This window comes from Magallana gigas, chromosome 9, assembly GCF_963853765.1.
Source record: "Magallana gigas chromosome 9, xbMagGiga1.1, whole genome shotgun sequence".
In the NCBI taxonomy this organism is placed as follows: Eukaryota; Metazoa; Mollusca; class Bivalvia; order Ostreida; family Ostreidae; genus Magallana; species Magallana gigas.
Window position 1 is genome coordinate 20,586,425 of NC_088861.1, and position 14,283 is coordinate 20,600,707.

The 14,283-nt window shown below is 32.4% G+C and overlaps 1 protein-coding gene across 1 annotated transcript in view; it reads right to left on the minus strand.

Annotated features, from left to right (window-relative positions):
- Window positions 1-203: 203 nt before the first annotated feature.
- The window catches only part of LOC105317114 (ubiquitin carboxyl-terminal hydrolase 47), an 81,816-nt gene continuing 67,736 nt past the window's right edge, over window positions 204-14,283 (minus strand). Inside the window, exons 26-34 of the mRNA XM_066070485.1 lie at window positions 13,028-13,108; window positions 12,650-12,730; window positions 11,421-11,536; window positions 10,031-10,149; window positions 5,667-5,797; window positions 4,376-4,423; window positions 4,129-4,259; window positions 1,645-1,716; window positions 204-721 (exon numbers count right to left, since the gene is read on the minus strand). Of these exons, the coding sequence (XP_065926557.1) occupies window positions 604-721; window positions 1,645-1,716; window positions 4,129-4,259; window positions 4,376-4,423; window positions 5,667-5,797; window positions 10,031-10,149; window positions 11,421-11,536; window positions 12,650-12,730; window positions 13,028-13,108 (897 nt within the window). The 3' untranslated portion in view covers window positions 204-603. The remainder of the gene's footprint in view (window positions 722-1,644; window positions 1,717-4,128; window positions 4,260-4,375; window positions 4,424-5,666; window positions 5,798-10,030; window positions 10,150-11,420; window positions 11,537-12,649; window positions 12,731-13,027; window positions 13,109-14,283) is intronic.

A 14,283-nucleotide genomic window follows, 5' to 3' on the forward strand; every position in this document is an offset into this window, starting at 1 on the left:
TCAACACAACCTAAGAGTTTAAGATCATCACACCACAGATAAGAATGTAACCCTAGTACGATTACAAAATATAATATTTCCCCTATAGATTTCAGCTGTTAATGTTTAGAGTTGTCAAAAAGCATCCTACAATAATCGAATAATCACTACTATATTTAATGTTCTCCATTTCACTCACTGCTAAAAACCAATTCAGACCTTGATTTATTTTTTTATTTTTTTTTATTCAATCAAATCAACAATTCTTTTTACAGATTTGAAAGAGGAAGCCACAAATGTCCATATCTTATCCAATTGCAAATCTTGATACCTCATTTTATTTTGTCTACATTAAGTAAATTTTGAATTGTAATTGTTTAACATCAACAGTGTAATACTTCTTTAGATTACAGTCAACACAATATCCATCATTTAATTTACTATCACTCAATAGCTATAGGTATTGTAGTCTCTAATTTTAGAATCACATGAAAAGATGCAACCAATGAGATCAAATTACACATAAAAAATGAAGAGCACAAACATTTTTTATGAATGTGTAACTCATTAGGCAATCAATATGCAATATAATGTTACAACAAAATGAAAAAAACAACTCTGTTCTTAGTCTAAATCAGGAGGGTTTTTGCTGACGCAAGAACTTGGTGATTCGTCCATGTAGATTTTCAGAGCTCTTTCTTTTCGTGGGGAGTATGATGATCGCACAGTTCCTCTAGCCATTCTAAAATAACATGAAGATATTTACACCATTATATTTGTAAAAATACATAGAATACTGGTATTTGACAATGATCCTCATCAGATTTGAAAAGACATATTAATGTATATGTAAAATGTTATAATGCAAAGGTTCCAAATTAACTTTTTTTTAAGCACTAGTCAGCAAAGATTAGTGCCTACTCAAAAAAAAAAGAAAAAAATACTAAAAACTGTATCAAATTAAGATGTATAGTCAGATTTCTTTTTAAAATATTTTGTGTCATACATATTTACTAGTCAGTCACATTTTCATTTACAAGTCTTGAACCTTCTGACACGAGGTCATTTTGAACCCTGTATTATACATTAACCTTAATGACCAAATGTAAATACTTCTTTATAATGACCAAACCCAATGTGGAGAACTGTAGCTCTACAGGAAAATTTGGGTTAGCAGTTGGTAGAGCTAGACTTTTATAATATCAAGTCAAAAATAAATGAAATTTAAGGTGCACAAAAATCTTTTGCTAGTTTCTGACTCATTAACTCATTCTGTGGAAATATTCTACCGGTAATCCATAAAATTCCTTTCACTTTTTAATAAAAGATTTTGTTCCAACATTTGCCTCTAAAATTCATTCACCACCCTAGATAGCTTTGTAAATTGAAGACGTATGGTTTGTTTATTGGTAAAATTAGTGACTCTTTTTGCATAAGAATTTAACACACAAAAGTTGTCAGGACAAAAATATGTTTGCCTTTTAATTGCTGCTAGGGTTTGACTTTAGGAATGTCTGGAATGGTATCTTTTTTGAAACCAGAACTCAAGTAAGACGCTCAATATTATATCTTTCGTAATTTTTTTGATTTTCTATTGCTTATAATAACTGTTAAAAAAGATTGATCCCATAGTTTACTTCATCACAGCTTGCAATTTATAACTACCTTGCATTTTCCTTTTGCTGTAGTTCTTTCTTTCTTTCTTCTGATAAATCAGCCAGCTTTTCAGTTTTGTCTCTAAAAATGTAAACATTCATCTTAATTAGTACATTATTTTAAGGTGAATTTGATATCCAATTATGCTAAGCAACATGACATACTGAAATAAACGTTCAAGAACAGCAATATGCAGTGTATATAGCTAGTAAACTTGAGTATCTCATTGACCACCTGAATGTCATTGATAGGTTAATGTAAACCAGAAGCCCAAACCAACAATTTGTGCTGATATTATTCTCTTTTTTTTTCAATTTTGATGTTAATTATGCTCCATAAATGTGTTTAAATGATATCAACCAAAATATAAGCGTCAGTTGTTGGCATATAAATGATACAGAGCCAAGATTCTTTATCATGTAAACAAAGCTGGGGCCATGATTTTGTTAACATTGAGTACTGAGTAGAACATACTAGTTTCAAAACAAAATTGAATGTGACAATAAAAATAATAATGTTTTATTGTGTTTATATATAAAAAATGTGCTTGAAACAGAACTTTAACATTTATATTTAACTACAGTGAATTTTAAACAAGAACATATGGAACAAAACTTGTTTACATGTAGATAGTAAAAAATTGTGAGCTCTGTAACTCCATTATATCTTAATGTATGACATTCAAATTGTGGTCAAACATAAGAAATGCCTTAGTAAAGCATTATAAACATTTAAAGAGGAAAAATAAATTTTGAGAATTTTTTGCTCAAATTATGATTATGCCCCGGCCTTTAAATATGTACTGGTGTATACTTTTACTTCAATATCTCTGATATCTTGCACCCCCTGACAATATATGACTGTTTGTATGAAACATATCTATACTGTGAATTCATTGAAATTTGTGGGGGCTAACAAGATGTTTTGGGCTCTAAATAATGATAAAATCTAACAATTTGATAAAAAAGGAGTTTAAAGTGTGTCAGGTTTTATAAAAAAATATCAAGAAATAAGGAAATACGAAAAGAAAAAGTTTAAATTTTAGCTAAGAACTTGTACAGTGTTAGTATGGCCATACTAAACATCATAATATATATGCATTTAGGTTTTTTTCAAATTTATATGGGAGTAGAGAAGATTTACTATGCCATATTGAACACCCGACCCAGGGGTCATGAATTTCACAATTTTGGTAGAGGGTTTCATGGACATCATAACATTGCATTTAGGTTTTTTTAAAAGGTGTGGAAGTAGAGAAGATTTTTGAAAATTAGGCCTTTTCTGCATATTTGGCCCCACCTGTTGGACCCTAGTGGTGGTATGATCATAAATTACATAATTTAGATTTCTTTTATCCTAAAAATGCTTCAAACAAAAAATGGTAACAACTTCACTGCTGATTACTTTTAACATGGATATCAAAATCCTTGATTGTTGTAACTTGAATGTATCAGTAGTTAGAGCATAATGAATGATAGGAGATATCAGAAATAAAGATTGAGATTCAATCCCATTTAAAAACTTTCAGAATTTGCTGATTATCTTGAGGTTTTTTTTTTTTTTTTTATAATTTATTTATTTTTTGAAATACAAGCATACACACAATTACACCCTCAAAAACCACACACAAACACACCAACTCACACACTCGCCATCATATTCTAAATAATAAACTTTTTTTAATAGCGCTAAGCAGTGGTTACTTGCTTGAAAAAAAAAAGTGAAAACAAATAACAACAAAAAACAAAAAAGTCAGGAAAAGGAAAAAAATTGTTATAAAGTTCATAATACACAAGAAAGAAAAAACAAAACATAAAACAAATAAGAGACAAAGAGAAAAGTTATAAGTCAAATATTTCTTTCCAACTATCCCACTGTTTTTCTAATTTATGCACTTTAGAACTTTGAATTGCAGCATATCTTTCAACATTATATTTTATCTTTAAATGACCAAGAAAGCCAATTAGTGTTGGCACCTTGTTCAACATCAGACAAGAAAATAAGTATTGTTTCATAGATAGAATAATATAATTAATAACTTTGTTATGACATGTTAATGGAGCTTCACCGAACATAATATTTAATACATTAAACCCAATCCTTTCAGAAGTCTTTCTGTAAATATGAAGACTCAGTTCACTCCACAGAGTATGTATAATATCACAAGAAAAAAAAACATGGACTAGGTTTCTACATTTTTCTTACAAAATCCACAGCTGTCTAAAGACTTGATATTAATTTTTTTAAGGTAATACCCAACTGGAAGAATTCTGTGTAAAATTCTAAACTGTAACCACTGAACAGAAGAATCATGAGTTGTTTTAAAAACAAATTATCTTGAGGTTGATAATGAAATAATACCAGTTCATTGGTGAATATTTGTTAGTAAAACACCCTGCATATTTTTACAATTTAATAAATCATGGATTACCAATATAAGCTCATGATTACATCATGAAATTTCCTTCTAACGTATGACTGATTTATTCTTACCGGTAGTAGAGTACACAGCCGTCATCACAGATATACAGAGGCCAGGAGTTCAGACTGGTCACAAGAGGGCTCCAGTCCAGATCATTGTGAATCTCAAGCAAGGAAACGTCACAAGGAAATGTCCCTCTACCCTACATGACAAACAAATGAGATCAGTTTCCATTGATGATAACATGCATTAATTTACCATTCACAAAATCTTTTTATCCTTTTTAGGTGACCTATGAAAAACAAAATATCTTATTACCTTTGCATATTCAATCTCTTCTACTGGAATTCCACTTAAAACAGAGATCTGAAAGAAATGAAAGAAAAAGCGAGTAAGCTCACATACCCCATGCTCTACCATTACTTGTCAATGCTACACATAATGAATGGCAGGGTATGCATTTAATACACAAAACGACTTGATAATGGGCATAACTTTAAAAAAAAAGTGATAAAAACTGCATATGTATTTCTTTGTCAACCACAAGATTCTGAATTCCTATGGGATAAAATTCAAAGAAAATGAAGGAATTGGAACTCCTGGTATGCACATCTAAACATTTTGTCCTAAATACCAATTGAGTTTTACAAAATTTCTTGTAGCTGTTAAGAGTAGTTGCGCTTATAAACTGTTTATTACTACAATGTATATTCAATATAGGACCAAAATTCTAAGCTAAAGGAGGCTGAAATTCCCAGAAAAATGAGGAAATGAGAATTTCCTGTTACTATGCACATCTACACATTGTATCCTTAATGCCTACAAAGTTTCAATAAATTCTGTGCTGTGGTTTTTTAAGGAGTTGCACTTAAAAAAAACCCAGGACTGATGGACAGGTAAAAAATATTATTCCCCTGGCAAAATCCGTTACATGGGGTATAATTTATATATGAGTGCAGAATAAAATAAACATTGTATCAAAAAGGAATTTTTTTTTGGCCTTGTGAGCCATTATGCCCATGCAGCCATAAATTTCCTGCACAGTATTTGATCTTGACCCTCATCATAAGACTTCTGGTTCAGGTCATTAGTAAGGGTCACTCACAGGACATTCGTAAGTTCATGGCTAGCCAAGTATGAATGAACTTCAATATTAGATGAGTCCTAAGCATTTCCTCAATCAAACTTGTATATATAAAGTAATAGTAAAAGCCCATGCGGGATTCGAACTTGGGATGTACGGATCACAGGCCCAACACGTTATCCATTCGTCTATGAAGTAAGTTACATTTTGCTTTCGATAAAATCCTTTTAATAAAATGAAATGTCGTTTCGATGAGAGGTCAGCCATTTTGTGACGATGTGTTATTCCACCTTAATGTGAACATGCATAAATAAGCATAGTAATGCAAGGTAATGCCATGTAATGCCAGCATTACACTAGATTTTGGAAAGTAATGCATTACATTACCATTACTTGTAATGCTAAATTTGTGGCATTACACATTACTAGCATTACTTTGAAAACATGTAATGCATTGCAATGCATTACCATTACATTTAGCATTACCCCAAGCCTGCTCTATTCTATAATATTTTAAAATTGTACCTTCTCTTTCAGGTCATCTACTGTCTGGGATGATAGAATGATTTCCTGAAATGGATCTAGTTCATACGTGCTTGGTCTCCAGCGTCGAACAAAAATAGCAAGCTGTGATGTGGATGTCATCTCTTCTGGACCTACACAAAAAAAAAAACTACATAAGAGAGACGAAATAAAAGATTATTATCATATTAATGTTGATCGATATACAAAGCAAAGTTAGAACTTAGGTAATCACAGATTACAAAGCTCATCGAGACGTGGCAACTTTATAACAACTTTATGTCAACTTTATAAGGCATCCCCTTTCTGAGACACCCCTATAATTGACGGAAGGTGTGAAAAAAGGAAAACCTGAAAACATCAGGTATACCGACTCGACAGTGTCAGTGTGATAGGTGTTAATTACGCGTGCTGAATATGGTTTTATAACTGGTTGTTTAATTAATGTTGGTATATTAAATGATTGGGAAATTGTGGGGTTTTTTGTGTTTATTCTTGTTTTACTTTTTTATTCATCAATTCCACTAGTATTTAGTTATTGTATTTTATTTTATACTACACTGAGTAAAGAACTCGGCAATAAATCGAGTCAATGATACAATCGGCAAAACTGTTTAGATAACAAATTCTTGATAAGACTTTTTTTAAAGGTTTTATCTACTGTGATTTTATATTCTACATTCACACAAAAAATATTTTAATTTCATTTCAGATGTTTCCAAAACTAAAATATTTTATCAGAGTTTCAATGTAAACGCAAGTTGATATAAGCAGCCTTTTAAAGACATATAACTTTGTACACATATCTTTGTGATCATGTTTTGGCAATGCTTTTACATATCAACTATAATTGTAATTATAATAATATTCATCATTCATTTTCACAATAAATATAAATAAAATTCAGATCTCATTATTGTCAGTTACAAAAAGCATTATACCTGTATATCAATACATGTATTGTAAAATTTGTGTTTTTATAAATGGATCAAACAGAGACATAATTTCCTTAACAATGGCTAGTTTTAACTGAACCTCAGTAAACCAGCACCCCCTGTAAACAGGCCCTTTTGTCCGGTCCAGTAGCCTGCCGGTTTAGAGAAGTTTCACTGTAATACATTATCATATTATGACATTATATTGTATAGTATAAAACAATAGTATATCATATCATAGAATACTATATCAAAGGAATCATTTTATATCATTTAACAAGAAACACATCTTTCAAGCAGGTTTTAGTGAGGTAGAAGATATTGTTTTAGCATCCTTGATAATGGAGATCAGGCTCTGCATCTGAAGCTACCTCTGCAATTCATTTATATTATAGTTAATCCAATTATGCAAGCTATTATCTAAAAAACATGTGACCTGTTAAAAAAAATACACCTCAACCAGCATCCGAAACCTATGGCTCAGATTCAGCATTCATGCCTGTCAGATGCATCATCAATGCAAGTTTGGTGAAGTAAGGACCAGTAATAACTAAGATATGATCATGAGAGGGCACCTGCTCTAAAAACTTTAACCAGCTCTAAAACCATAACTTCCTCCAGCATCTGAAACCTATGGGTCAGATTCAGCATTCATGCCTGTCAGGTGCATCAATATCATAAGACACACCATCCATGCAATTTTGGTGAAGTCAGGACCAGTAATGACTAAGATATATTTTTTATAGCATCCCTGATAATGGAGATAGGCTCTGCATCTGAAGCTACCTCTGCCATTCATTTATATCATAGTTAAATCAACCATGTAAATTTGAAATAATACTAGCATCTATAAAACATGTGACCTGTTCCAAAAAAATAAACTTAATCCCACATCCAAAACCTATGGCTCAGATTCAGCATTCAAGCCTGTCAGGTGCATCAGTATCATAATACGCATCATCCATTCTAGTTTGCTTAAAACCATTACCTCCTCCAGCATCCGATACCTATGGCTCAGATTCAGTATTCATGCCTGTCAGATGCAGCAGTATCATAAGACGCATCACCCATGCAATTTTGGTGAAGTTAGGACCAGTAGTAACTAAGATATCATCATCAGAGGGCACCCGCTCTAAAAACCTTAACCTTCTCCTGCATCCGAAATCTATGGCTCAGATTCAGTATTTATGCCTGTCAGATGTAGCAGTATCATAATACGCATCATCCATGCAATTTTGGTAAAGTTAGGACAAGTATTAACTAAGATATAATCATCAGAGGGCACCTGCTCTAAAAACCTTAACCTCCTCCAGCATCCGAAACCTATGGGTCAGATTCAGTATTCATGTTTGTCAGGTGCATCAGTATCGTAAGACACGTACACCATCCATAGAAGTTGGGTGAAGTTAGGACCAGTAGTAACTTAGATATTGCTATCAAAGGTCACCTGCACAAAAAACTTTAACCTGTTCCAAAAACCTTAACCTCCTCCTGCATCTGAAATTCATGGCCCAGATTCAGAATCCAAGTGTTTCAAGTCCATAAGTAGGTCCAGATGCATCATCCATGCAAGTTTGGTGAAGATAGGACTAGTAGTAACTTAGATACAGGAACTGCAACAAAAACTTTAACCAGGTCTGGACGCAGACTCCGGGGGTATAACATAAGCTCCCCCTGACTTCCTCTCTGTGAGCTAAAAGACCATCAAGTTGCCAATGGATGATCGTGTCTGAGACATTTCATCAAAAGTCAAATCCATTGAAAAAAAATAATCGATGCGACAACTCATAAAATTGACAAGTCATGGAAAATTAATTCAGGGATACAAAATATCGACACTTATCGAATAATAAAAACCCCACCACAATTATTAAAGTCTTTGTATGTGGGTAATTTGCTAACACACACCTATGTTATGACCAACATTGAATGGTATAACAACTTCCTTCCATTTCAAAGAAAGCTTGCAGTTTTTAATTATGACCTTAACTCTACCTTTGAAATTTCGTTCAATGTACATGTATTCCATGTAGTTCTGAAGACATTCACTGCATGAGGGGTTAACAAACGAGCTAATTCTATGTCAGTAACATATTTACTTCACAACCAGATCTATGATTTTTTGCCCATTGGTCAAAATTGAACCACCCACCCCCAAAACGTTAAAGAACAGAATTAACAGAAACTGCAAAATATTGGAATTTTTCTTCTGAGTCAAAAGGGCATTACTCTGTCGAAAATTGCTCGATTGTAACCAAAATCGAAGATGACCTTGAAATTGTTATGATAAACCTGTATATCAAATTTCATTTCAATATGTGCAACCTCTGCAAAGAAAATGAATGGAAAGTGCAAATAAGTGGAATTGTTGTATGTCCAAGGGGCATGTAAATGATGTACGGTATATAATACATTATGTATAACTCTATATATGTAGAATGTAGTATTTATCATCAGGTATGCATATTTTCACTACAAAATCACAGTGACTGATAATTTCTTTGATTTATTTAACCCATTATTCATATAAAATAAAGGCATATTCATATAAGACTTTGTCGCTGTTTAACTGCAGCAGTACAAACCATCAAATGGAACATCATGTATAATGTTAAGACATGTAAAATATCCCATTTGTTATTAATTATTTTACAAATCAAAGTACTGATAGAACTGAAAAGCGCTAACCCAGCTTCTGTATGTATATAACAGATATATGTATATAACATTTCAGCTTATGTATACGCACTATATTTCCCAATCACTGCGTGTCAGCCCCTGCAATGATGTATGTAAGACCCGTACATTACATTCACAATAGCCCGTACATTGGATTCACAATTGCCCGTGCAATAATGTGCACAAACTCCTGAAACCGGTTCCCTAACCAGTTTAAATGATGTAAACTTCTGCTCATAGGGGGCGGTTATTCGATGCACCGGAAGTAGAAGTCTAACGACAATAAAGCGCTGAGCTATGCTTAGCGCTTTAAAAAGAGGCATTTACTTATTCAAACTGTAAAGAACTTCAATATACAGCGATGTCACTTGACAGGTGCATATGTAAAGTACCAAGTCATGTGCAGTCAGGAGTGACTAATCCTGTCTGGCCAGCACTATTCGTAAATTTCAAAGTGATTTGGGAAATTAGTGTTTATACAAACTACTCATGAGGGGCTAGCCCATAAAAAAGGTGCGAAACTTAACTGACAGTCGTGATCTTTCTATTATATTAAGTGGGGTGCACTTTTAAAGCTACTATAATAACCCATGTAAAATACAATGATTTATTAGAAATGGTTTTTTTGTTTTGAAAAACTATTATATTAACTGAACTATAATATTAAAGGGGTATTATATTAAGTGGGGCCCTCCATAGTAATAAACCCCTGGTCAATAATAATTCCAATTTTAGAAATGGAGGCAATATTACCATCTAGGATCTGTAAAAAGACCTCCCAGTTGGCAAAGATATGGACTTCGTCTTCATAGATTTGGCTATCAATGTACACTGTCCCAGGATTCCTCCAGGTTTTCTTCCTCAGTCGACATCTGCATAAGTTATGTCACACAAATATATACAAAACTTTCACATATTTCAATGTGCATACTAGCGACTACAATAAAAATGAATTGCTCTTCAAATCTGGATTATTCTGTTTCAACATAAATCAGACAAATATATTGACACATAAACCTTGAAATGGCCAACATGTACTACATCAGACTCATTTCCAGACATGTAATATCATTGCAATACATGATTCATTTGAATCACCAAACATGTGTATCACCGAATCACCAAACATTGTAATTGTAAGAATGAAAGAACTTCAGTCTTAATTTACAAGAAATTATTTTTGTAAAATCTGAGTTTTAAAATAACAGTATAGTAATTCTCAATCCATGCCAACTTAAGGTAAACCCAATTCCTACAGTGGTTAATTAATTTTGACTTATTAGTAATCTAAACAGTCCATTAAAGAATTTGAAGTTATCTTATCAATGATTTATAATCTTCGTTCAGCGATGTGATGCAATAGTTAATACTAGGTAGAGACAACATAAGAATATGTATAAATTGAGGAGGTAAAATGACCTATCAACAAGTCACTAGATCAAAGAATTAAAAAATTGTATAGAGTTTAAAAGAAATATGAATTGATTTTGAGAGAGAGAGAGAGAAAGAGAGAGAGAGAGAGAGAGAGAGAGAGAATATAAATTTACTTGATAAAAAGGTGATGTTAACCAAAGTATAATCAAGATTACTGCAGGCAGTTTATTTGAAGCAGAATTTTAAGATCAACTCTTAAAAATATGTCAAAATTTATGACTTTAGAAAAAATATATTGTTATGTAGCTTTTTTCACTAAAACGTTGTTGGTCCTGATCAATATTTTTAACTCAGGAGTGCTAAAAACATTAATACTTGTGAAACAGTAAAAACCTTGAGCTTTGGAGTATTTAGCTTAATTAAGGAATAAAAAATCATTCTATGAGTAATATGAGGTGATAATATTGGTAAGGGCGTGATCAAATCCAATAAAGCCCTAAGGGCTTTATGATAGATTTGACCATGCTCCGACTGAAGTTATCACCTCATAATATTCAAAGAATGATTCTTTATTCCTTAATTATTACTTATATATATGTTATGCATTACTACGTGGCGCAGCCATTACCATTTTTCGGTTATGCTAATAGACACGTCCATTTTGTGTAGCTCATCTTTTATAAAATTATTTGGCTATATGCTTCAAAATTGATTCGTAATGTTATCACAGACAGAGACAGTTGAAAATGTAAATATTAAAGTATAGTACCTTTCCAAAGGAATATCTATTCCACATTGTTCTCTGATCTCTGGGATGACCAATTTCTTTGATTCCAACACTGACATTCCTTTGGCAAATATTGTGTCTATCAGAAACTTTCCAGGCTTTAAGAGGAAAAAAAAGATAGTTTATACAAAAGGAGCGATACTGCATTTTAAATGACTTTGGTTCAAATTCAAATAACACACCTTAAGGTCATAAGTAATTTTTGTATGAAGTAGGAACTTTGAATTCAATGTTTCTCCATAAAAAAGATAATGAGATGACACAAATTATGTACCTTTCCTTCAAATGACCTTCAACTTGCCCAAATGACCTTGGATCATGATCATGACACAATCTCAGGTCATATAAGCAATATTGTGTGAAAAAGGAACTTCCAATGTTTTGCAGTAAGAAAGCTATAGACCAGACATGATTGCAGAGACAGATAGACAGACAGATGGACTAGGTGATTCTTATATAATTCCCCTTTTTATAAATTGTATCATTAAATGCATCTTCATTTTTTGCACACTAGCTGTTTCTAACATGATATTAATGTCAGGCTATCTTTCAGTTTGAGTTCCAAATGACAATGGAGATGAAATAAACTGATTGCACAGTAAGCAGTGAATGCACTATGAGGGAACGGTGAACGAATGCAAAATGGGAAAGTACTAGCTTCAGGGACTGTATTTTGGGCCTCTTTTGGATAACAAATTAACTAGAATTGCTTTATGTGCTCTGTTATTAACATATGAGATAAATCAGATATGAATGATATACATGTATTATATACTTTTTTGCTGGCTATGATGACATAGCGAGTTTAGTGTCCCTCAAGACAGCAACTATTTCCCAAAGATAAATAACAGATGACTGTTTATTTAAAATTATTTAAAAGTGAATAGGGAATGAAAATTATTTTTTTCCAAGAATATCCTAAAGAAAATGTTGATCTACATTAATGAATGGCACAAATTAACATCCTGCAAAAATATCCAGTGATGAGGTTTCCTCACAATATATCTTATGTCATTGAATATTTCCTACCATGTTACAGTTTGGTCTTGGTATACTTTGGGCATGCAATGCCATTAAATCTAAACAATAATTTAATTTCTTTCGCTTTAATACTCAGTGTTATGTTCATTCGTATGTATTTTGCAAATAGTATTCATGCAAACGCCCAGGTCATTTTAAAACAATTTCTATACTTTTTACGATATTCATACCTCTGGATCATTGACAAGAAGCTGGTAAATTTTCACCCTGTATTCTCCTGGCTTTAGAGCTCTGCCCAACTTAATATTCAACTGCTCAAAAAGAGAGAGAGTTCTTAGAGAAAAAGGTACTGTAGTAAACAAAAATTTTTATCAATCAGGTACAAATACATGCTACATTATATATTATTGAATCTGTGTGTAACTTAAATCATTATGATTAACTTAAGGTAATACATGTACCAACAACTAATCACACACTCAAATTTATCAGAAGATAGATTTCTGTACTATGGAATATTGAGCAAATATTATTGCAATTCAATTACAAATTTTAATTAAAAAATTGCAGTTCATATTGCTTTTATTTGTTAAACATAAGTTACATACCTTTCCATCCTCAAAAAATGAAAGCGTTTCAGTTAATCTTATACTCTCAAATTCTTGATTATTGGAGTAAACTCTGTAAACCTTTAAGGAAAAAAGAAAAGCTCATATCAAAAGAAATGTTACAAGAAATACCCATAATCCTCTTCAATGTGCAATGAAGCAACCATTCTCTCACCAGAGGTTGTGCTACTGTACACAAGCTTCGCTTACACCTCTGTCAACGCCTGATGTACAAGATTCTTGTACCAACTTAATCGATGGCAAATTGTAAAAAAAAATCTATGTAATTATTCCTTATGTCTATGAATATGATTATGAATAATTAAATTTAAATCTTTAACACCATTAAACATTACTGGAAGAACTATTTTGCGGAGGTAAACATTAGAATATGATCCCATGATCTAGTTTGATATTTGAAAAATCAGTTTCTGTACGCTACTGATTCATCGATGATTTTACATAAATCAGCAGCAATGTCATCTTCTGTGATGTTTTTAAATGTACGTGTCCTCAAAGTCATCGCCCGTCGATGACTTCCCTTCACGCTGATTAAAATCTTTAACGCCGTTATTTATTTTTATTTCAACGTTACTGGAAGAACTTTTTTGCGGAGGTAAACATTAAAATATGATTACATGATCTAGTTTGACAGATATTTGAAAAATCAGTTTCTGTACGCTACTGATTCATCGATGATTTTACATAAATCAGCAGCAATGTCATCTCCTGTGATGTTTTTAAACGTACGTGTCCTCAAAGTCATCGCCCGTCGATGACTTCCCTTCACGCTGATTGTACAGAAGAAGCTAATTAACAATGTCATGTGCTCACCATGCTTGTTTTGATCATGCGACAGACTATTTTTCCGGCGTTGACAGAGGTGTAAGTGAAGCTTGTGTAGCACGACCTCTGGTGAGAGAATGTGAAGCAACCACTTTCTACATTAACACATCATATTTATATGTATTTACAATTAAAACAATAAAATGAATTAATGCATTGCATGTTTAGGCTTTACATATAGAGTTATTGAAAAGGTCCATTGGATTCGAAAATCAATATTAAATTCAAAATCATTTTTCTTTTCTGAATTACTTTTTGATTGTTTCCTTTCATATCAATATGCAGCCTAAAACTTATGCTAGTATATTGAATTTTGTTGACCATAATGCACAAAATGTGCAATATTCTCACAATAACAGGAATACTAACAAAAGGCCCACAACCCTAAACGGTAACATGAGTACAATAGT